Here is a 23,629-nt window from a genome sequence, read left to right as displayed (position 1 = left end):
CACCTAATTCCATAAGTATTCTTTAAGTTTCTGCCTCCCTTTTTCACATTAGTTTGCTACCTTCTCATTGTCATTCATTTCTCCATTTATTCTTATTTTGCCCACTTTTATCTTTTGTGTTAATTCTGTATATTTATCCATTTAATCTTTTTTATGTGCCTACTATACACCAAGTTTTTATTTCTATGGAAATGAAGGTGTATAGTAGAAGGAAAAAATGAGAACATGCAAGTATATGTGCAGTGACAAAGGGAGATAGAGAAGTAGTACAGAAGAAATGATTAAATCTGTGTGGAGGGGATGTGGTAGTTGGAGAAAGGTCTTTAAAATGTATAGAGAGGAATAGCTAGCTAAAGACAAAGGATGCATGCGTGCAAGGAAGACAGAAAGTGAAAGAAAGTGAAAGTGAAGTCGCTCAGTCGTGTCCGACTCTGCGACCGCATGGACTGTAGCCCACCAGGCTTCTCCGTCACGGGATTCTCCAGGCAAGAGTACTGGAGTGGGGTGCCGCTGCCTTCTCCAAGGGAATCTTCCTGACCCAGGGGTCAAACCCAGGTCTCCCGCATTGGAGGCAGATGCTTTAACCTCTGAGCCACCAGGGAAGATCTAGGAAGACAGAAGGTAATGAATTTATCTGGTTTAGCTCAGTTCAGTCACTCCGTTGTGTCCAACTCTTTGTGACTCCATGGACTGCAGCAGGCCAGCCTTCCCTGTCCATCACCAACTCCCAGAGCTTGCTCAAACTCATGTCCATTGAGTCAGTGATGTCATGCAACCATCCCATCATCTGTTGTTCCCTTCTCCTCCTGCCTTCAGTCTTTCCCAGGGCCTTTTCCAATGAGTTGGTTCTTCACATCAGGTGGCAAAAGTATTGAAGCTTCAGTTTCAGCATCAGTCCTTCCAATGAATATTCAGGACTGATTTCCTTTAGGATTGACTGGTTTGATCTCCTGGACGACTCTCAAGAGTCTTCTCCAACATCACAGTTCAAAAGTATCAGTTCTTTGGCACTCCGCTTTCTGTATGGTCCAGCTCTCACATCCATACATAACTACTGGAAAAACCATAGCTTTGACTAGACAGACCTTTGTTGGCAAAGTAATGTCTCTGCTTTTTAATATGCTGTCTATGTTTGTCATAGCTTTTCTTCCAAGGAGCAAATGTCCTTTAATTTCATGGCTGCAGTCACCATCTGCAGTGATTTTAGAGCCCAAGAAAATAAAGTCTCTCTTTGTTTTCATTTTTTCCCCATCTAGTTGCCATGAAGTGATGGGACCGGATGCCATGATCTTAGTTTTCTGAATGTCGAGTTTTAAACCAACTTTTTCACTCTCCTCTTTCACTTTCATCAAGAAGCTCTTTAGTTCTCTTCACTTTCTGCCATAAGGGTAGTGTCATCTGCATATCTGTGGTTATTGATATTTCTCCCTACAGTCTTGATTTCAGCTTGTGCTTCATCCAGTGTGGCATTTTGCATGATGTACTCTGCATATAAGTTAAATAAGTAGGATGACAATATACAACCTCAATGTACTTCTTTCCCAATTTGGAACCAGTCTGTTGTTCCATGTCCTGTTCTAACTGTTGCTTCTTGACTTGCATGCAGATTTCTCAGGAGGCAGGTTAGGTGGTCTGGTATTGCCATCTCTTTCAGAATTTTCCAGTTTATTGTGATCCACGCAGTCAAAGGCTTTGGCATAGTCAATAAAGCCGAAATAGATGTTTTTCTGGACTTCTGCTTTTTCAGTGATCCAGCAGATATTGGCAATTTGATCTCTTGTTCCTCTGCCTTTTGTAAATCCAGCTTGAACATCTGAAAGTTCTTATTCACATACTGTTAAGTCCTACCTTGGAGAATTTTGAGTATTACTTTGCTAGTGTGTGAGATGAATGCAGTTGTGCAGTAGTTTGAACATTCGTTGGCATTGCCTTTCTGTGGCTACTGCTGAGTTTTCCAAATTTATCCATAGATATAAGGCAAATCAGTGTTGTTGATGGATAAAAAAGACAAGGAGGTGGGAAAAGTAAGCATCTTTAGACTGTGGGAACTTTGTATGCAAAGAAGCTGGACGTTATTAGGACCTTGCTGTAAAGTTGGAGATGGTATGGTCAGATCTGAGTTTTAAATACTTTAGTCTATTGGCACTAAAGATTATATATATATTTTTGAAAGGGAATTAGAAATCAAGCTGACCAAAAAGAGGACAGTGATAGAAAATCTCTAATTTTTTTAAACTAAAGTGGACATTTTAAACTCCTAATACATAAACAGATTAGAGATTTAAATTTCTAAAAACAGTAGATCTTATAGGAGATGATAGCTTTCTGGGCAGTACCCAATGTGAAGTCTTGTGTCTTCTTGGCACCTAATCCTACTCCCACTTGTGACTCACACTTGATAAATCTCTTTGGTTTGGGATGGGACTGTTTTCACCTTGACTTCCCTTGTGGCTCAAACGGTAAAGCGTCTGCCTACAATGTGGGAGACCCGGGTTCGATTCCTGGGTGGGGAAGATCCCCTGGAGAAGGAAATGGCAACCACTCCAGTATTCTTGCCTGGAAAATCCAATGGATGGAAGAGCCTGGTTGGCTACTGTCCATGGGGTCACAAAGAGTTGGACACGACTGAGCGACTGCACTTCACCTTAGGGATGACAGGGTGTGAGAGGCAGAAACGTTGACAAACTCTGAATGTGATATAACAAAAGGTTGTACATTCCAGCTTGTTTCAAAATTAGGTGAGAATTCCTTAGGATAATTTTTTCACCAGGGAGTAAGTTCCAAGTTCCTTGCTTTGTGCCAACCCTCTGAATCAGGGACAGTCTGCAAATCTCAGCTCACTAAATGAACCCTTGGGTTACCTCCTTACTGTCGTGATGTTACTAAAGTTTGTTAGATCAATGGAGTCTATTGTGATTTTTTACTCATAATTTAATGTACTTGTGTTTTATTTATTGCATCATATTAGTTACTTTTAGCCAACTGTTCTATGTTACAAGCTTAGAAATTAGTGAAGGAATACTAATTCACAGGAAAGAATTAGTAATTCACAGGAAAGAAAAAGAAAGAGATTTAGAAACCATGTTTAGTTCCAGAATATCATAATACTGTGAAGAACTTGTGAAAAGATAGGCTAGAGAGAGATAACATTTAGAAGAATTAACTCCTGAGTATTCTTTTGACCTACTCATACCTCATTGTGAGCATGACAGTCAGTATTGCATCAGCCTTCATTTTTGTCTAGTCCCTAGTTTATTATATTATGTGATTACTTTATATTATATCCTTTATATTTAAGTCCATTTTATTTTGTGTTTTATATTATAAACAAAGTTTTTCTGTTATTGCCAAAGGGCTTTATATGACATACAGCTGAAGGCATATGTCATAACATACAACTTATTTGGAGCTATTCCGTTGAAAAAGTGGAATGATACAGAATTTGGGGGAGGAATTACTTCTTTTGAGAAACTGGTATTGAGTAATATATTTTGGGAATCTGTACACTTCTGTATTCACAGATTAATAGAACTACTAGGCTCCAGTCCATGGGGTCACTAAGTTGGGCACGACTGAGTGACTTCACTTTCACTTTTCACTTTCCTGCATTGGAGAAGGAAATGGCAACCCACTCCAGTGTTCTTGCCTGGAGAATCCCAGGGACGGAGGAGCCTGGTGGGCTGCCATCTCTGGGGTTGCACAGTCAGACATGACTGAAGCAACTTAGCAGCAGCAGCAGCATTGTTGAATAGTTTGTTGTTTGGATAGAAAGCATAAGTTAATAGTGCAAAATTATCATTACAGTTTTTAGATAATTGAGAACTGAGATGCACCAATAGGTGTGGAAGTTACAGGAAAACAGTAGTTCAGTTTTAGAAAAGATTTTCTCACATATATACAGCATCTATCTTTGTAATAGGTGTATTCCTATTCCGGAAATGGTGAATATTCTGTTCATAGATTTATAGAAGTGATCCCTGTTTTGGGTAGTTGATTAAAGTAGATGGCTCACATAATCTACCAATCTGTGATTTAGTGGCCCTCCAAAAAGGACCTATTTGGGTGTGAAATGTGTAGGTTTCTTTTCTTTCTCCAAAGCATGATTCAGATTTTGTCCAAGGGTGAGTCTGACTAAAGGAAAATGAAGGGTTGATTTTGAAATACATTTTCCACATTCCAACCTTGGGTTCAAGAATTATTTTTAAAAATTAAAGATGGCAGGTTTTAAACATCATAAAAAAAAAAAGCTTTAGGTACAATTTTTGCCATTCTGTTTTGTTTTTATTTTATTTTTATTTTAATTGGAGGCTAATTACAATATCGTGGTGTTTTTTGCCATACATTCACATGAATCAGCCATGGGTGTACATGTGTTCCCCATCCTGACCCTCCCACCCACCTCCCTCCCCATCCCATCCCTCAGGGTCATCCCAGAGCACCGGCCCTGAGCACCCTGCCTCATGCATCAAACCTGGACTGGCGATCTGTTTCACATATGACATGTTTCAGTGCTATTATCTCAAATCATCCCACTCTCGCCTTTTCCCACAGAGTCCAACAATATGTTCTTTATACCTGTGTCTCTTTTGCTGTCTCACATATAGGGTTATAGTTACCATCTTTCTAAAATTCCATATATATGCATTAATGTACTACATTGGTGTTTTTCTTTCTGCCTTACTTCACTCTCTATAATAGGCTCCAGTTTCATCCACCTCATTAGAACTGATTCAAATGCTGAATAATATTTTATTATTATTAATGATATTAATGTTTAATCAATATTAAATATTGTTATGAAAATGATATTTTTAATAGCTGAGTAATATTCAATTGTGTATATGTACCACAGCTTTATTATCCATTCATCTGCCGATGGACATCTCAGTTCAGTTCAGTTGCTCAGTTGTGTCCAACTCTGTTATTCCATGAACAACAGCACGCCAGGCCTCCCTGTCTATCACCAACTGCTGGAGTTCGCCCAAACCTATGTCCATTGAGTTAGTAATGCCATACAACCATCTCATCCTCTGTCGTCCCCTTCTCCTCCTGCCCTCAATCTTTCCCAGCATCAGGGACTTTTCAGATGAGTCAGCTCTTCGTATCAGGTGGCCAAAGTATTAGAGTTTCAGCATCAACATCAGTCCTTCCAATGATCACCCAGGACTGATCTCCTTTAGGATGGACTGGTTGGATCTCCTTGCAGTCTAAGGGACTCTCAAGAGTCTTCTCCAACACCACAGTTCAAAACCATCAATTCTTCAGCACTCAGCTTCCTTTATAGTCCAAATCTCACATCCATGCATGACTACTGGAAAAACCATAGCCTTGACTAGACAGACCTTTGTTGACAAAGTAATGTCTCTGCTTTTAATATGCTTCTAGGTTGGTCATAACTTTCCTTCCAAGGAGTAAGCGTCTTTTAATTTCATGGCTGCAATCACCATCTGCAGTGATTTTAGAGCGCAGAAAAATAAAGTCTGACACTGTTTCCACTGTTTCCCCATCTATTTGCCATGAAGTGATGAGACCAGATGCCATGATCTTCGTTTTCTGAATGTTGAGCTTTAAGCCAACTTTTTCACCTCCTCTTTCACTTTCATCATGAGGCCCTTTTATTCTTCTTCACTTTCTGCCATAAGGGTGGTGTCATCTACGTGTCTGAAGTTATTAACATTTCTCCCAGCAATCTTGATTCCAGCTTGTGTTTCTTCCAGTCCAGCATTTTTCATGATGTACTCTGCATAGAAGTTAAAGAAGCAGGGTGACAATATACAGCCTTGACGTACTCCTTTTCCTATTTGGAACCAATCTGTTGTTCCGTGTCTGTTGTTCCATGTCCAGTTCTAACTGTTGCTTCCTGACCTGCACACAGATTTCTCAAGAGGCAGGTCAGGTGGTCTGGTATTCCCATCTCCTTCAGGATTTTCCACAGTTTGTTGTGATCCACACAGTCAAAGGCTTTGGCATAGTCAATAAAGCAGAAATAGATGTTTTCCTGAAACTCTCTTGCTTTTTCGGACGTCCAGCGGATGTTGGCAATTTGATCTCTGGTTCCTCTACCTTTTCTAAAACGAGCTTGAACATCTGGAATTTCACGGTTCACATATTGCCGAAGCCTGGCTTGGAGAATTTTGAACATTACCTTACTAGCATGTGAGATGAGTGCAATTGTGCGGTAGTTTGAGCATTCTTTGGCATTACCCCTCTTTGGGATTGGAATGAAAACTGACCTTTCCATTCCTGTGGCCACTGCTGAGTTTTCCAAATTTGCTGACATATTGAGTGCAGCACTTTTACAACATCATCTTTTAGGATTTCAAATAGCTCAACTGGAATTCCACCACCTCCATTAGCTTTGTTTGTAGTGATGCTTCCTAAGGCCCACTTGACTTCACATTCCAGGATGTCTGGCTCTGAGTGAGTGTGAGTGATCACACCATCGTGATTATCTGGGTCGTGAAGATCTTTTTTGTACTGTTCTTCTGTGTATTCTTGCCACTTCTTCTTAATATCTTCTGTTTCTGTTAGGTCCATACCATTTCTGTCCTTTATTGAGCCCATCTTTGCATGAAATGTTCCCTTGGTATCTGTAATTTTCTTGAAGAGATCTCCAGTCTTTCCCATTCTATTGTTTTCCTCTATTTCTTTGCCTTGATCACTGAGGAAGGCTTTCTCATCTCTCCTTGCTATTCTTTGGAACTCTGCATTCAAATGGGTATATCTTTCCTTTTCTCCTTTGCTTTTCACTTCTCTTCTTTTCACAGCTGTTTGTAAGGCCACCTCAGACAGCCATTTTGCTTTTTTGCGTTTCTTTTTCTTAGAGATGGTCTTGATTCCTATTTCCTGTACAATGTCACAAACCTCCATCCATGGACATCTAGCTTGCTTCCATGTCCTGACTATTGTAAGCAGTTCTACGATGAACATTGGGACGTTGGGGTATACGTATCTCTTTCAATTCTGGTTTCCTCAGTGTGTATGCCCAGCAGTGGGATTGCTGGGTCATATGCCATTCCGTTTTAAATATCAATTACATGTTTATGATTGTAAGAATAGCACTTGTTTTTAAAATTTGAAAAACCAGAAAAATTACCAATCAGGAATAATCTCTGTAGACTTTTTAGGTATACTCTCTTATAGTCTTTCCCCCTGTGCATATATATTATATACACACATAAATGGTTTTCATAGAATTAATATTATTTTGTAAATGTAGAATTTTATATTCTGAAAACTTTGGTTCAGTTGCTAAGTCGTGTCAGACTCTGCAACCCCGTGGACTGCAGTACGCCCGACTTCCTTATCCTTCACCATCTCCCAGAGCTTGCTCAAACTCATGTCCATCGAGTTGGTGATGCCATCCAACCATCTCATCCTCTGTCATCCTCTTGTCCTCCTGCCTTCAGTCTTTCCTAGTATCTGGGTCTTTTCCAGTGAGTCAGTTCTTCGCGCCAGGTGGCCAAAGTTATTGAAGCTTCAGTATCAGTCCTTCCAAAGAATATTCAGGATTGATTTCCTTTAGGATTGACTGGTTTGATCGCCTTCCTGTCCAAGGGGCTCTCAAGCATCTTTTTCAGCACCACAGTTGAAAAGCATCAATTCTTCAGCATTCGGCCTTCGTGATGGTCCAACTGTCATTCTGTACACAATTACTGGAAAACCCATAGCTTTGACTATATAAACCTTTGCTGGCAAAGTGATGGAGATGCTTTTTAATATGCTGTCTAGGTTTGCCATGGCTTTTTTTGCAAGGAGCAAGCGTCTTTTAATTTCATGGCTGCAGTCACCATCTGCAGTGATTTTGGAGCCCCCCCAAAATAAAGTCTGTCGCTGTTTCCATTTTTCCCCCATATATTTGCTATGAAATGATGAGACCAGATGTCATGATCTTTGTTTTTGAAAACTGTTCCACACCATTAAATAGTCTTCCAATATATTAATGTCTATATAACATGTGATAATGGAGCTTCTCTGGTAGCTCAGATGGTAAAGAATCCGCCTAAAATGCAGGAAATGCAGGAGACCTGGGTTTGATTACTGCATTGGGAAGATACCCTGGAGAAGGGGATGGAAACCCACTCCAGTATTCTTGCCTGGAGAATCCCATGGACAGAGGAGCCTGGGGGGCTACAGTACATGGGGTTGTAAAGAATCAGACACAGCTGAGGAACTAACACTTTACTTTTCACATGTGAAAATGCAATAATTTACTTAGTCTTCTATATTGTTCATTTAGTTTGTTTCTATTTCTGGTGTGAAAAACTCACTTAAGTTACCATCTTTGTAGAAGTATTTTTATGTTTTGATTATTCCCTTTAATACCTAGAGTCAAAATTTAGGTTGGTTTGGTTCTAGGGTCTTGGCTAGACCCTAGCCAAGGTTGGCTCTTTTCTAGGATCTTGATAAATATTGCTAAATTACAAAAATATACCAGTTATTACAGTGTGTGGTTTCATGGCCTCCTCTCTAATACTCAATATTAATTTAATATTTGTCAGTTTTATAGATGAAAATATTATTTTTACTATTTACCTTGTTTTAATACTAATAGTTTAGAACATGATTTTTAGTTACTTTTACTCGTATTAATTCTTTGTCCATTTATGTACTGAGAAGTTTGTTGATATTTTATGAATATGTCTGTTAGAAAAGTTTTGTTTGAAAACTTAGTGCAACTCCATCTTAATCAAAATGGGGTGTCCTACTGATTAGTACAAATATTTATACAATCCCACTACTTCTAAAATAATCTAGATTGTGTTATGATTTTTGTTGCTGACTGAATATCACAAATTTTTGAAGCATCCCATATTTTTAAGTCTCTGTGACTCCCTTTTTCACCTGGTGTAGGTCCTTGCTCAAATACCACCTTTTCGAGGAGTTCCACTCTGATGATCCTAAGTACACTTGCACCTTCTGCTTGTGACCTCACACCACAGCCTGCACTTCAGTCTCCTTTTCAGCTCTCCTTCCTTTTCCATCATACTTACCACTTTCTCAAAGACTGTTTAATAGGCTTTGTTATTTGATATGTCCATTTATTTTCTGTCTCTCCTTACTAAATGTACTAAAATGTGAGTCTCATGAGGACAGGAATTGCTTAGTGTCGTTTTAGCACCCGACTATATCCAAAGCACTCAGAACAGTACCTGGCATATAGCAGGCATTTGATAAATCTTTGTTGAATAAATGAATGAATATTAATAGATGTATTACTGAGTTAAAAGATCCTTGTCCTAGTGAATAACAATAGTTTTAATATACTTTATTGTACATATACTAATTTTAAAATATGAAGTGAATATTAATTTTGTTTTGTGTTTTTATAGATAATTTTTCACACATTGCAGTTGTTTGCATTCACTCCCCTTGCCATTTTAATTATGAGGCTGAAGCTCTTTTTGACACCTCATATGTGTGTTATGGCTTCCCTGATATGTTCTCGGCGGGTAAGGTATTCATTCTTTCATAACTACTCTGTAACACTATAGCAACTGCAATGTAGTTACTCATGGTTTTGCTCACTAATCTAAAACATAAAAGCACTTGGTGTTTCTTTATCTTAAGTGATTTAAAGTACTAGTTTGTGATTCATTATAGCATAAGAAAAGCAAATTCAAGCAGCCTTGACATTTATTCCTAGACTTTAGCTGATAACTCTGCGACTTTCCCCTCTATGAGCATTCTTACTAACATAGTTTCTGAAGTTTAGGTCAGTGTAACAGCGTCATGGCCCATCAGAACTACCCTCGAGTGCTCTTGGAACGCTAGAGAAGATGCAGTGCAATTGCTCTAGTATCGTCCTGTTGGGCTTGGATAATCTGTGGGAAAGTTGTCAGTTTCTAGGGTTCTGTTACTGTAGCTCATATGCAAGACAGCTAGATAAAGCAGCTAGAATTGTGGGACCAAGTTACTTCTAGAGACCCCTTGCTTGGTTTTGATTATAAATGTTTTGCCTTAGAATATCATAATACTTAAATTCCTGAGAGGATAAAAATTTTCAGTACTAATGATGTTTTCCTAGATATTCAAGATGTCCATAAAAGACATCCAGATATGACAGGATTTAGTTCGAGGATATGTCAGAGTTATGATTTGTTAACCTTAACTCCTGGTTGTAAATCTATACTGGAAGGATCAGGTATTTCTTCTTTAATTCTTTCAAGAGAACAGTAAGCTCCATTTTTGACTGGATCATGTAATTCTAAAATATTTGCTGGTTTTAAACAATAGATAATTATTATATTTTGTATATTATTAGTATCAAATGGTAATCCATCTTGGCTTAGGTAGAAAGGTGAGAATATATTATTGACCCAATAGCACTGTTCATATAAGAATTATAAATAAATGGTTTCTTTCATTTCAGCTCTTTGGCTGGCTTTTTTTCAGAGTTCGTTTTATGCCTCTTATCCTCAGTCTTGTATCAATAATGTCAATACAAGGTTATGCAAACCTCTATAATCAATGGAGCATAATAGGAGAATTTAATAATTTGCCCCAGGAAGAACTGATACAGTGGATCAAATACAATACCAGGCCAGGTATGTAGCTGTTTTGATTATATGTATAGCTAGCACACACACATATACTTATACACATTATAGGTTGTTATACATTTGTATGTATTGTATAGTTGTCATTTCATATATATATGTGGATATATATACAATTTAAAAAAACACATGCATTCATACCTTCACACATTTTCAGTGTGTCAATTGCAGTGTTCACTAAATCAAATTTCCAAAAGGAAATTTTGTGTCCTTTTTAAACCCCTCCTGGATATCTGTCAAAAAGAATTTTAATTGATATCTAGAGTTAATAATTGTTCACAAGTTATATGCTATAACTCTGAGATTATTATTGTATTTTAATCATAGCAGTGACACATCAAAGTAAAAAACCTTTAATGACAAACTTTTGCACTGTGTGGCAGGCCACTGGAGAAACCAGTTTTGACTGTGGGGAGGTTAGCAATACCCTTCCCATGACTTCCACCAGTGCATACCCTCTGCTTCATGTCTATAAAACCAATCTCATATAGACGGGTTAAAATCTTGGACGTTCGGGTTTTTTCACTAACTCATCTCAAAAAGATGATTATACATGCTACTTTAAAATAGTTTAAAATATTCTTCTAGTTTTTCTTCTCTTACAGTCTTTATCTAAGACTGCCTCAAGCAGATTGATATTTACTTCATTTTTAAATACCTTTCCAGAGAATGAATATATTCTATGCTATTTTCTGCAACTACTCTATAGTCCTGTCTAAGACAGTTTTTTTCAGGCTTAATTTCTTCCCTATGATTTATTTAAGTTTATCCTATGACTCTTTGAGCCACTTTTCTCCTATCTCTTATTTGGTAGTCATCATTTTACTAATTAGCTATCATTAAGGTAAACTTCTTTGAGAAACCTATATGCAGGTCAGGAAGCAACAGTTAGAACTGAACATGGAACAACAGACTGGTTCCAAATAGGAAAAGGAGTACATCAAGGCTGTATATTGTCACCCTGCTTATTTAAAGTTATATGCAGAGTACATCATGAGAAACACTAGGCTGGAAGAAGCACAAGCTGGAATCAAGATTGCCGGGAAAAATATCAATAACCTCAGATATGCAGATGACACCACCCTTATGGCAGAAAGTGAAGAGGAACTAAAAAGCCTCATGATGAAAGTGAAAGAGGAGAGTGGAAAAGTTGGCTTAAAGCTCAACATTCAGAAAACAAAGATTATGGCATCTGGTCCCATCACTCAATGGGAAACAGATGGGGAAACAGTGGAAACTTTATTTTGGGGGGCTTCAAAATCACTGCAGATGGTGATTGCAGCCATGAAATTAAAAGACGCTTAATACTTGGAAGAAAAGTGATGACCAACCTAGATAGTATATTCAAATCAGAGACATTAGTTTGCCAGCAAAGGTCCGTCTAGTCAAGGCTATGGTTTTTCCAGTGGTCATGTATGGATGTGAGAGCTGGACTGTGAAGAAAGCTGATCGCCGAAGAATTGATGCTTTTGAATTGTGGTGTTGGAGAAGACTCTTGAGAGTCCCTTGGACTGCAAGGAGGTCCAACCAGTCCATTCTGAAGGAGATCAGCCCTGGGTGTTCTAGGATGCTAAAGCTGAAACTCCAGTACTTTGGCCACCTCATGCAAAGAGTTGACTCATTGGAAAAGACTCTGATGCTGGGAGGGATTGGGGGCAGGAGGAAAAGGGGACAACAGAGGATGAGATGGCTGGAATACATCACCGACTCGATGGACATGAGTTTGAGTGAACTCCGGGAGATGGTGATGGACAGGGAGGCCTGGCGTGCTGCGATTCATGGGGTCAGAAAGAGTCGGGCATGACTGAGCCACTGAACTGAACTGAACTGAACTGAAGGTAAACTTATAAACTTCAACTCAAATATTTGGTCTGTGGCTTTCAAAGGATGACAATGGCAATGCCTCATCACTTAGACTCTAGGTCCTAGAGCTTCCAGGCTAGTTTAATCAGAATTTTTGAATTAATGCTTTATTTTTTCCCTATAAGGTACAAGGTAGTTACTGCCTTTACTCTCTCTCACCCCTCACCACTTACACCTGTTTTTCCAAAGCTTCAAAAGGTATCTGTTCTTTTCATCTTTGCTTGCGTCTTTGTTCCAGTGTTTGTCTTGGGTTCTTGGCAAAGAAAGCCTATGTTTAGCAACTTAACCTTCTAAGAGATTTCCCACAAACTCTTACCTCATTTTTGCCTCTTCTTTGATCCTACCAATTTTTCTCATCTCTGTATTATGAGTTCTCTCATGGTTACCACATGTTTTATTAAAAGAAGCTTGAGATTCTGTAATTAAGGTGAGACTAGAGCTTACATTCAGGTCCACCATGTAGCTCTGCATAGTTTGTACACAGCACAAAGGTGCTCAGTTGAGAGGACAAGTGGGAACTCTAATCCAGCCTGTGGTCCACTCACAAGTCATGTGTTAGTGAGGTTCTGTCAGATCTGAAGGGATCTTTTTTCTAATACATGCAGTAGGCTAATTGGAGATTTAAATATATTATAGAAAAGATCCTGTGGTTTCCCTGTCATGCTCATATTTGATGCTGTACTCCCAAGAGGAAAGAAGCAGCTAAGGAGTATTTCTCCCTCTCCTTCTGTTTCATAGACAGTTTCTTCTCCATGGTTTCAGTTTTTTCTGGACAGGCTTCCCTAGTTTCTTCTGGATGACCCTGGTCCTGAGCTTGGGTCCCTCTAGCCCAGAGTTTCTCAACCTTTGTTGGCAAAGTAATGTCTCTGCTTTTCAATATGCTATCTAGGTTGGTCATAACTTTTCTTCCAAGGAGTAAGCATCTTTTAATTTCATGGCTGCAGTCACCATCTGCAGTGATTTTGGAGTCCCAAAAAATAAAGTCTGACACTGTTTCCACTGTTTCCCCATCTATTTCCCATGGAGTGATGGGACCAGATGCCATGATCTTCGTTTTCTGAATGTTGAGCTTTAAGCCAACTTTTCCACTCTCCTCTTTCACTTTCATTAAGAGGCTTTTTAGTTCCTCTTCACTTTCTGCCATAAGGGTGGTGTCATCTGCACATCTGAGGTTACTGATATTTCTCCCAGCAATCTTGATTCCAGCTTGTGCTTCTTCCAGCCCAGCGTTTCTCATGATGTACTCTGCATAGAAGTTAAATAAGCAGGGTGACAATATACAGCCTTGATGTACTCCTTTTCCTATTTGGAACCAGTCTGTTGTTCCATGCCCAGTTCTAACTGTTGCTTCCTGACCTGCATATAGGTTTCTCAAGAGGCAGGTCAGGTGGTCTGGTATCCCATCTCTTTCAGAATTTTCCACAGTTTATTGTGATCCACACAGTCAGAGGCTTTGGCATAGTCAATAAAGTCCATAGTATGAAAACGCCATTCAGATATGACCTAAATCAAATCCCTACAATTATACAGTGGATGTGAGAAATGGATTCAAGGGATTAGTTCTGATAGAGTGCCTGAAGCACTGTGGACAGAGTTTCATAACATTGTACAGGAGGTGGTGATGAAAACCATGTCCAAGAAAAAGAAATTCAAAAAGACAAAATGGTTGTCTGAGGAGGCCTTACAAATAGCTGAGAAAAAAAGAGAAGTGACAGGCAAAGGAAAAAAGGAAAGATACACTCATCTGAATGCAGAGTTCCAAAGAATAGCAAGGAGAGATAAGAAAGCCTTCCTAAGTCAACAATGCAAAGAAACAAAGGAAAACAATAGAATGGGAAAGACTAGAGATCTCTTCAAGAAAATTAGATATACCAAGGGAACGTTTCATACAAAGATGGGCTCAATAAAGGACAGAAATGATATGTACCTAACAGAAGCAGAAGATATTGAGAGGAGGTGGCAAGAATACACAGAACTGTACAAAAAGATCTTAATGACCCAGATAATCACGATGGTATGATCACTTGCCTAGAGCCAGACATCCTGGAATGCAAAGTCAAGTAGGTCTTAGGAAGCATGACTATAAACAAAGCTACTGGAGGTGATGGAGTTCCAGCTGAGCCATTTCAAATCCTAAAAGATGATGCTGTGAAAGTACCGCACTCAATATTCCAGTAAATTTGGAAAACTCAGCAGTGGCCACAGGGCTGGAAAAGGTCAGTTTTCATTCCAGTCTCAAAGAAAGGCACTGCCAAAAATGCTCAAAATACTGCACAATTGCACTCATCTCACCTGCTAGCAAAGTAATGCTCAAAATTCTCCAGACGAGGCTTCACTAACCGAGAACTTCCAGATGTTCAAGCTGGATTTAGAAAAGACAGAGGAACCAGAAGTGCAAGCTGGAATCAAAATTGCTGGAAGAAATATCAATAACCTCAGATATGCAGATGACACCACCTTTGTGGCAGAAAGCAAAGAGGAACTAACAAGCCTCTTGATGAAGGTGATAGAGGAGAGTAAAAACTTTGGCTTAAAATTCAGTGTTGAAAAAATGAAGATCATGGTATCCAGTCATGGCAAATAGATGGAAAACAATGGAAACAGTGACAGACTTTATTTTCTTGGGCTCCAAAATCACTGCAGATGGTGACTGCAGCCATGAAATTAAAAGAAGCTTTCTTCTTGGAAGAAAAGCTATCACAGACCTAGACAACATGTTAAAAAGCAGAGACATTACTTTGCAGACAAAGGTCTTTCTAGTCAAAGCTATGGTTTTTCCAGTAGTCATATATGGATGTGAGAGCTGGACCATAAAGAAAGATGAGTGCCAAAGAACTGATACTTTTGAACTGTAATGTTGGAGAAGACTCTTGAGAGTTGGCCAGGAGATCAAAGCAGTCAGTCCTAAAGGAAATTGATCCTGAATATTCATTGGAAGGACTGATGCTGAAGCTGAAGCTTCAATACTTTGGCCACCTTATGTGAAGAACTGACATTGGAAAAGACCCTGATGCTGGCAAAGATTGAGGCAGGAGGAGAAGGGGATGACAGAAGATGAGATGGTTGGATGGCATCACCGACTCAATGGACCTGAGTTTGAGCAAGCTCTGGGAGATGGTGAAGGACAGGGAAGCTGGTGTGCTGCAGTCTATGGGGTTGCAAAGATTTGGACATGACTGAGTGACTGAAGAGCAACAACAAATTCATTCAAAGTTACATTTAGAATGGTTAATTATATTTGAAAATAAATATTCAATTGTTGCCAGTAGATCTGAGTAATATGCCTAGTTCTTATTGATGGTTTTACTTTGCTGATTAAAAGTGATAATGATCATCATAATTATATAATCATTTATTATATGATTATAATAAGTCATATTTATTTCTTTCCATTTGGTCTTTTTGTCTCTCAAGAAATACAGCTAAAACTGAAGCCACACAGTAGATTTTGGTGTATCACTAGTTATAACCAAAAAGCAATGAATTTATACATGTTATTACTCCAGAAAGTACTACTAACACGTAATGAAATAGTTTGATGAAATGTGTATATTTATAAAGTCAAGGCTTAGTTATGAATATTTAAAAGTGATCTAAGGGAAGAAAACAATGCCTTCATCTGGCAGGTTCTCAGGATTACAGTTCATAACCCACGAAACTCACTTTAAAACATGTACCATGAGACTTGCCCTTTATAAGTCTTTTAGTTCCTAGAACTTTAGACTATTGGAACAAGATATGAAATTTTACAATTTTTTCCAGTCCCATCTTTGTAGTGCTGTCTGTTAGTATAGCATTTGAACAAAACAGTGTGCCCTAGTGAAATGGCTAAGAGGGTGGGCCCTGATAGTTCCGCGCTATGCTGTCTTGGGCCAATTGCTTTGCTGTCTCTTAGCTTCCTAACCTACAAAACAGGTATAACATAGAACCCACCCCCAAAGCTGTGCAAGTTAAATTGTATAATCACCAAGTGTATGCCACCAAGATAACATTTAACAAAAGTTGGCTATTATTGTGTAGAATATCAGTAAATATTAAGTGAAAAAAAAAAAGAATGCTGTCAATGATAATTATTTTCACTGTACTTCATCTTTGGAGAAGGCAATGGCACCCCACTCCAGTACTCTTGCCTGGAGAATCCCCTGGATGGAGGAGCCTCGTGGGCTGCAGTCTGTGGGGTCACGAAGAGTCGGACACGACTGAGCAACTTCCCTTTCATTTTTCACTTTCATGCATTGGAGAAGGAAATGGCAACCCACTCCAGTGTTCTTGCCTGGAGAATCCCAGGGACAGGGGAGCCTGGTGGGCTGCCATCTGTGGGGTCGCACAGAGTTGGACACGACTGAAGTGACTTAGCAGTAGCAGTACTTCATCTTTCGTGGGCTTCCCTGGTAGCTCTTCTGGTAAAGAATCCACCTGCAATGCAGGAGAGCCTGGTTTGATTCCTGGGTTGGGAAGATCCTCTGGAGAAGGGGTAGGCTACCCATTCCAGTATTCCTGAGCTCCCCTGGTGGCTCAGATAGTGAAGAATCTGCCTGTGATATAGGAGACCTGAGTTTGATTCCTGGGTTGGGAAGATCCCCTGGAGGAGGAAATAACAACCTACTCTGGTATTCTTAAAAATCCCATGGACAGAGGAGCCTGGTAGGCCACAGTCCATGGGGTCAGAAAGAGTTGGACATGACTGAGCAACTAAGCACAGCACATCTTTCTTAACTGGGTTTAAATATTATAGACGAGTAACTTTTGGTTTTCTTTAAAACATGTTAAGAAATATAATCTTGTTTTCCAGATGCTGTTTTTGCTGGTGCCATGCCTACGATGGCAAGTGTCAAGCTTTCCACTCTTCACCCCATTGTGAATCACCCACATTATGAGGATGCTGACTTGAGGTGGGCAACTGATAGAATACTACAACCAGACACACCAATGACTTCTACTGACTTATAGGAATAGGGAAAATTTTTATATACACACATACACATTCTTTTATCCTCATGTTCATTCTAGAAGTTAAAAAGTAGTAACAATTCAGAAATTACAACATGTACCTGTTAAAGCAATCTTAATAAATTGCTGAAAACTGAAAAAAGCAAAACTGAATTTTGCTCAAAGTAAAAAAATAGATCACATTTATGACTAGACTCTGTGTGTTTCTATGGGTGTGTGTATTCCAGTGACACTCCTAAGTAGTAGTAACAAGAAGGGAATACACTTGGCTCATGGCCATCATTTGCCAACCCCTGTTCTAGATTCCACAGCCCCTCTGCCTGATTTAAGAAACCACTCTTGATCTTACTGGTGGCCAATGATTAGCCTTTTCTTCACAGGTAAAAACAGTTTATGAAGTCCACTATGTTAAATGCTTTTACGAAAATTTGGGTTGCTCTTTTATTAGTTGATTATGGGAACCCTAGTTTCCACTGAAATCTGAAAGTTTTGTTTTCCTTAAGTGACTTTTAAAAATCATTTTAATCACCCAATAATTGGATAATCTTTTCCTTTTAATGTGACTTTGGTTTATTGTTAAAGGTAATATTTTAAATTAAACTTTTATGTTTGACTTTGAAGATTGGGCATTCTGTATGCTTGAACTCTTAAAAAAAGTCTAATGTATAATTGATCATTTACTTAGGATTTTATAAAAACTCCCATTTAGAACTAAATCATCTGTCTACCATATTTTAGTAAGCATTCCTGTTTCTCAAGCTTCTGTTAGGGTACTTTCTCTACCTGAGTACTACTGTAGATGCTCACTGTCTAATTATTCTATTTACTACATTCAGCTTCAACTCATATGTCTTTCAAACCTTCTCTAAATGAAATTATCTGCTGAAATCTGTATTTTCACTATATTTAGCCTCTATCTGAGTTTCTTCCAGATTAGTTGACTTCTTAAATTATGCAAAGATACTTTTATATTCTGAACTATTATACTGCTACCTATCTCTAGACTCTAAACTGGCTTATACACTGATACACAGCACCTGCAAAATTCAAATTTCTGCAAGTTTTAGAACATTTAAAATGTAAGTAAAATGTGGAAATTTCTATCCCCAAATAATTCATGCTGTTTGGGGTCATGTATAATCAGGGCTCCATCCAGTAAGCATTGGGGTTTTAATTTGGTAACAAAATTTCTTTAGTCAACTCTATTATCACTTATTTAGAAACTTTTTTTTAACTTGTTTGAATTTAAAGAGCTCGGACAAAAATAGTTTACTCCGCATATAGTCGAAAATCTGCAAAAGAAGTGAGAGATAAGTTGGTGGAGTTACATGTAAATTACTACATTTTAGAAGAGGCATGGTGTGTTGTGAGAACTAAGTGAGTATGAGCCCTATGCTCTATGATATATGGTATATATTAAAGCAGTGAATGTTTTACTTCATTACAGCAGTCCTGATTCTCTAAAAATTTTTATTTTAAATTAATTCCATTAAATTGTTATCTTGGTATTTTATTTAAAATTCTTGCATGGAATTATACTATTTAAGCATAATGTAATTTCAGAAATGATAGTGTATTTTGCTATCCTAATTCTTTCATTTTAACATCTGAATGTAGCTTTTTTCCATAATTTTCAAGTTTTTTAAACTTTTATTAGATATCTAAAATAGATTTGAATTTATAGCAAAGTGAGATACTAGCATTCTGCTACTATTACATTGGCTTTATAAGACATATAAGAAAAGTGTCACATAACTCAGAAGGACATAAGAAAATGTTTCTAATTAACAGTTTTAAATTTCTAAATTTTGAATACCTAAAAATACATCAAATTCTGAGATGTGTAATGAATATCTTCAGGCCTTTGTTTAGTCTCCTTGATTTAAAAAATCCTTAGTTGTATTAATCTTAACATTAAGAATTTTCATTTCTCCTGTGAATAATTAGGAATTGGCTATATGAGACTTTTGAAGAGCTAATTTTTGAGATTTTAGTAGCTAATCTTTGTATCTAATTTTAAAATTGAATAAATGATGTATAGGAAGAAGTGTGTCAGTACTTGCAAATGTGAGTGGGGTCTAAACACTCCAATCAAATGTCAGAGGTTGAGACTGAATACAAAAGCAAAACCTGTCTATGTCCTTCCTTACAGGAAGATGCATTTTAAGTACAAATACATGAAAGAAAGGTTGAAGTAGAAAGGATAGAAATGTTACCACCTGAGTAACCAACCGTGTGTGTAGCGTATGCTAAATATGTATTTTCTAGCATATTCTAAAAAGGCAACACTATGGTGTGGAAGGAAGATCAGTACTTACCTAGACTGATGTTTCAGGGAGAGGATTGACTATGAAAGGGTGCAAGGGAACTCATTGAGGTGATGGAAATTTTCCATGTTATGATTATGATGATGCTCACACACTTATACACATTTACCCATGCTTGTGAAAATTTACACATAAACTGGGTGAATTTTATTGTATGTAAATTATACCTCAATATAGACTGATTTTGTCTGACTTCTTCCCTGTAATGATTCCCGTGCAGGGTTATTCTCTAGTGGGAAATACCTCATTCAGTCCACTCAGAAAGGGAAGAGTTGAGGGGAGTAACAGTGGCACAAGAGCTTCTCTTTCCTGCTTTGGACTTTATATGTTATCATGCTAATTTAATTCAAAACTTAAGTTCAAGAATATGAAGTAGGTAATTCATCAGGAATTAGATTAACTATTAACTTTGCTTTAATTTGTCTCATTTTACTGTAAACGGGTATTATATTTGGATAGCAGTACCGTTTAGAACATATATTCATTTATATTTCACTTTGAAGGTGGATTTTTAAATATATGTTTCTGAATTACATTGAGCTCTTATTATTTTATTCAATAATATATTGGTTATTTGGTTAACTAGAATATAAGAATATAGCATGATTTCATTTTATTATTAATATCTCTAAATTTTAAACATGTTTTTTGAAATGTACTAAGATCTTTAATTTATTAAATGTCTCTAAAAATCTGAGATATTTTATAATTATAGTTCTTCTAGATATGAATGCATTTTTAATATATATATGTGTGCTTATTTTTTCAGGCCCGGTTGCAGTATGCTTGAAATTTGGGATGTGGAAGACCCTTCTAACTCAGCTAACCCTCCCTTATGTAGCATCTTGCTAAAGGATGCGAGGCCATACTTCACCACAGTGTTTCAGAATAGTATGTACAGAGTGTTAAAAGTTAATTGAGAAAAGACCGCCCTTTACACTATGGTGCAAAGAGGTGCACAAAAACAATCACTTTAGTTTATTTACAGTAATAAAAATCACAAGCTTTAATAAGGACCCTTAAAAACAAGATAACAAAAATGATTTAAACTTTTTCTAATTTCTAAAAGGTAAATTATTTCATTGTTTTCCGTTGAATGTCAGCCTTATTAAACTTGTCATATAAATGAGTAAATCATTTCGTATTCCGTAAATAAATGTTCATCTTAAAGTTTTAAAGAAGAAAAATATATGTAAGAGAACAATGAAATTGAATAAATCAAGACTATATAAGTCCTTTTGTATCCAACTAGGCAAATTGCTTCTAATTTCCTCTAGTATTCTAGGATGTACCAACTCAAACTCTTTAAAACACTTAGAAGAGACTAATGCAGTTTCTGAAATGACACTTCCCTAAGATCCTGGTACTGATCACAACCTCTATCTTTGTGAGGAAATTTGTTTGTAACCATGTGTCTATTAAGGTTGTTTTTGCTTTTAGTAGCCCTCAGGAAAGGTCTTTAATAGCTTTTAACAACTTTTTTTAAAAATCATTTTAAGTTAAGTATTTTTCAAAACAGCTTATTTTGCAATGTTTTCAATCTTTTTAAATTTATTTATCCAGCCAGATATTTTCCATTGATCAGTTCTCAATTTAACTTCAGCAGATTATTAATCTGTCTTTTAGAATACAGTGGGTTTTTTTTTTTCTTTTACTATCCAAGTAAAATTGTTATAGTACACAGCCAAATTTAGGTCATAAGCATAATCAGAAAAGAAAACCCAGTTTTATCAAATAAAATTGAAGAAGCAAAGGCATTTTCATCTTGAAGTCCTGTAGCTCATTGGTCATAGTCATTTTTACCCCAGTCACCATCTATTTTAATAATATGTTTTAAGTCCTTATTTAGCTTTGGTTTTGGATGAGGACAGTAATGTTTTATAGATCCTCTCTTCCAGTATAAAACCTATCCAACAGTAATGCTTTGAAAAGTGTTAGTTAGCTGGAAAATATGGTTGCCAAGTGGAAAGGTAAACACTCTCTCTGACTGATAGATGTTGAATATGCCAGATCTGTAGTATTTTAATGTGCATCTGCTTTAATAATCTTGGAATGTTTGTAATTCCCTTGTTTTTGGCCCTCTCTGTGTTTGAGATAGCAAAATGACTTAATTCCATAGATTAGTTCATATTTTATAGTAGAAATAGAAAATTACATATACAGGAAAACCAATAAATTATTTTTCAACTTTTATTATAATTGTAAAATATTTTAATACAAGATACAGGACAGCTAAGAGTACAAAATTGTATTTATATTCACATTTCAGATACTTTGTTTTGATCTAAGTATGGGGCAAAGAAGTAAAGGAGGTAGAACACCTAACACAAAAGTTGAAATATATTTTGGATGATGCTTTCATAGGAACTATTCTAAAGAAGTTGGTAGAATTTTTAAAGAACTTTATCAGTTAATAAAATATGCAGTACAAGTATATTTACATGGGTTTATATATAGGGAATCAAAATTATTTTCAACTTTTATAGTTGTAAAATATTTTAATACAGGAGGCAAAGCCACTAAGAAAGCATTATTTTAGCATTTTCAAATGTTTCATTTGGTGTAAATGTGAGATAAAGAAAAGAGCTACAACACCTAAGATTAATGAAATTAAAGTGGCACATTTTGGATAGTATTTTCATAAGCAACATTTAAAAGAAATAGCTAGAATGTAGCAACAAAAATGGATGAGTTGGATTAACTAAAACATATTTCATATAAATATAATGTATTAATATGAATTTATGTTATTTTCACATGCTATATATGTTTTAAATTAAAAAAGTCCTTGAAGATCCTGGCATGTGTTTTCTGTCTTTCTTCATTTTTTACTAAAACACATTTGGAAATTGAAATCACTCTGATATGAAAGTAGAAATCATGGTTTCCTGACCATGTTTACATTGATAGTGTTTTTTTAACCATTTTAAAACAATTCTGTGTAGTCTCACACAAAAGGCAATGTACTATGGAGGAAATAGTGTGGCTTTGTAACCAGGCGGATCTCAGTGTGAATCCTGATAACTTTCATTTACTAGATATATTACCTACCTTCCATCGAAAAGATATTTCTTGAACACTTACTGAATGTCAGGCACTATTCGTAGCTATGTGGCTTGACTCTGAAAACTTTAGTTTCTTAACACAAAAAGGAGACTCACACTACCTACTTGGCAAAGTCATTTTGAGGATTAGCGAGATGATGTGTTACAGCACATACAGGCCCTCGACAATTGTTAGCCCATTTACTCTTTTTCCGTTACCCACCAATAACCAGTTCTGTAATACCGTGTTACCTGGTGTGTTGTCTCATTTCAGAATTCCAAATACTCCTACTTTAAAAGAAAATTTATTCTTTAGTTGGAGGGAAATTGCTTTACAGTATTATGATTGTTTCTGCCATCAGTTCAGTTCCGTCGCTCAGTCGTGTCCGACTCTTTGCGACCCCATGAATCGCAGCACGCCAGGCCTCCCTGTCCATCACCATATCCTGGAGTTCACTCAGACTCACGTCCATCAAGTCCGTGATGCCAACCAGGCATCTCATCCTCTGTCATCCCCTTCTCCTCCTGCCCCCAATCCCTCCCAGCATCAAAGTCTTCTCCAATGAGTCAACTCTTCGCATGAGGTGGCCAAAGTACTGGAGTTTCAGCTTTAGCATCATTCCTTCCAAAAACATCCCAGGGTTGATCTCCTTCAGAATGGACTGGTTGGATCTCCTTGCAGTCCAAGGGACTCTCAAGAGTCTTCTCCAACACCACAGTTCAAAAGCATCAATTCTTTGGTGATCAGCCTTCTTCACAGTCCAACTCTCACATCCATACATGACCACTGGGAAAACCATAGCCTTGACTAGACGGACCTTAGTTGGCAAAGTAATGTCTCTGCTTTTGAATATGCTATCTAGGTTGGTCATAACTTTCCTTCCAA

General features: G+C 37.3%; 1 protein-coding gene across 1 annotated transcript in view; it reads left to right on the top strand.

Moving 5' to 3' along the window:
• Positions 1 to 20,643, top strand: part of DPY19L2 (dpy-19 like 2) — a 93,843-nt gene extending 73,200 nt beyond the window's left edge. Inside the window, exons 18-22 of the mRNA XM_005679195.2 lie at positions 9,333 to 9,452; positions 10,373 to 10,547; positions 17,215 to 17,314; positions 18,624 to 18,749; positions 20,469 to 20,643. Coding sequence (XP_005679252.1) covers positions 9,333 to 9,452; positions 10,373 to 10,547; positions 17,215 to 17,314; positions 18,624 to 18,749; positions 20,469 to 20,619 — 672 coding nt within the window. The 3' untranslated portion in view covers positions 20,620 to 20,643. The remainder of the gene's footprint in view (positions 1 to 9,332; positions 9,453 to 10,372; positions 10,548 to 17,214; positions 17,315 to 18,623; positions 18,750 to 20,468) is intronic.

Source organism: Capra hircus, chromosome 4 (genome assembly GCF_001704415.2).
Source record: "Capra hircus breed San Clemente chromosome 4, ASM170441v1, whole genome shotgun sequence".
Lineage (NCBI taxonomy): Eukaryota > Metazoa > Chordata > Mammalia > Artiodactyla > Bovidae > Capra > Capra hircus.
Note: the sequence above shows the minus strand (reverse complement) of the source record. Positions and strands in the feature narration are given on the sequence as shown.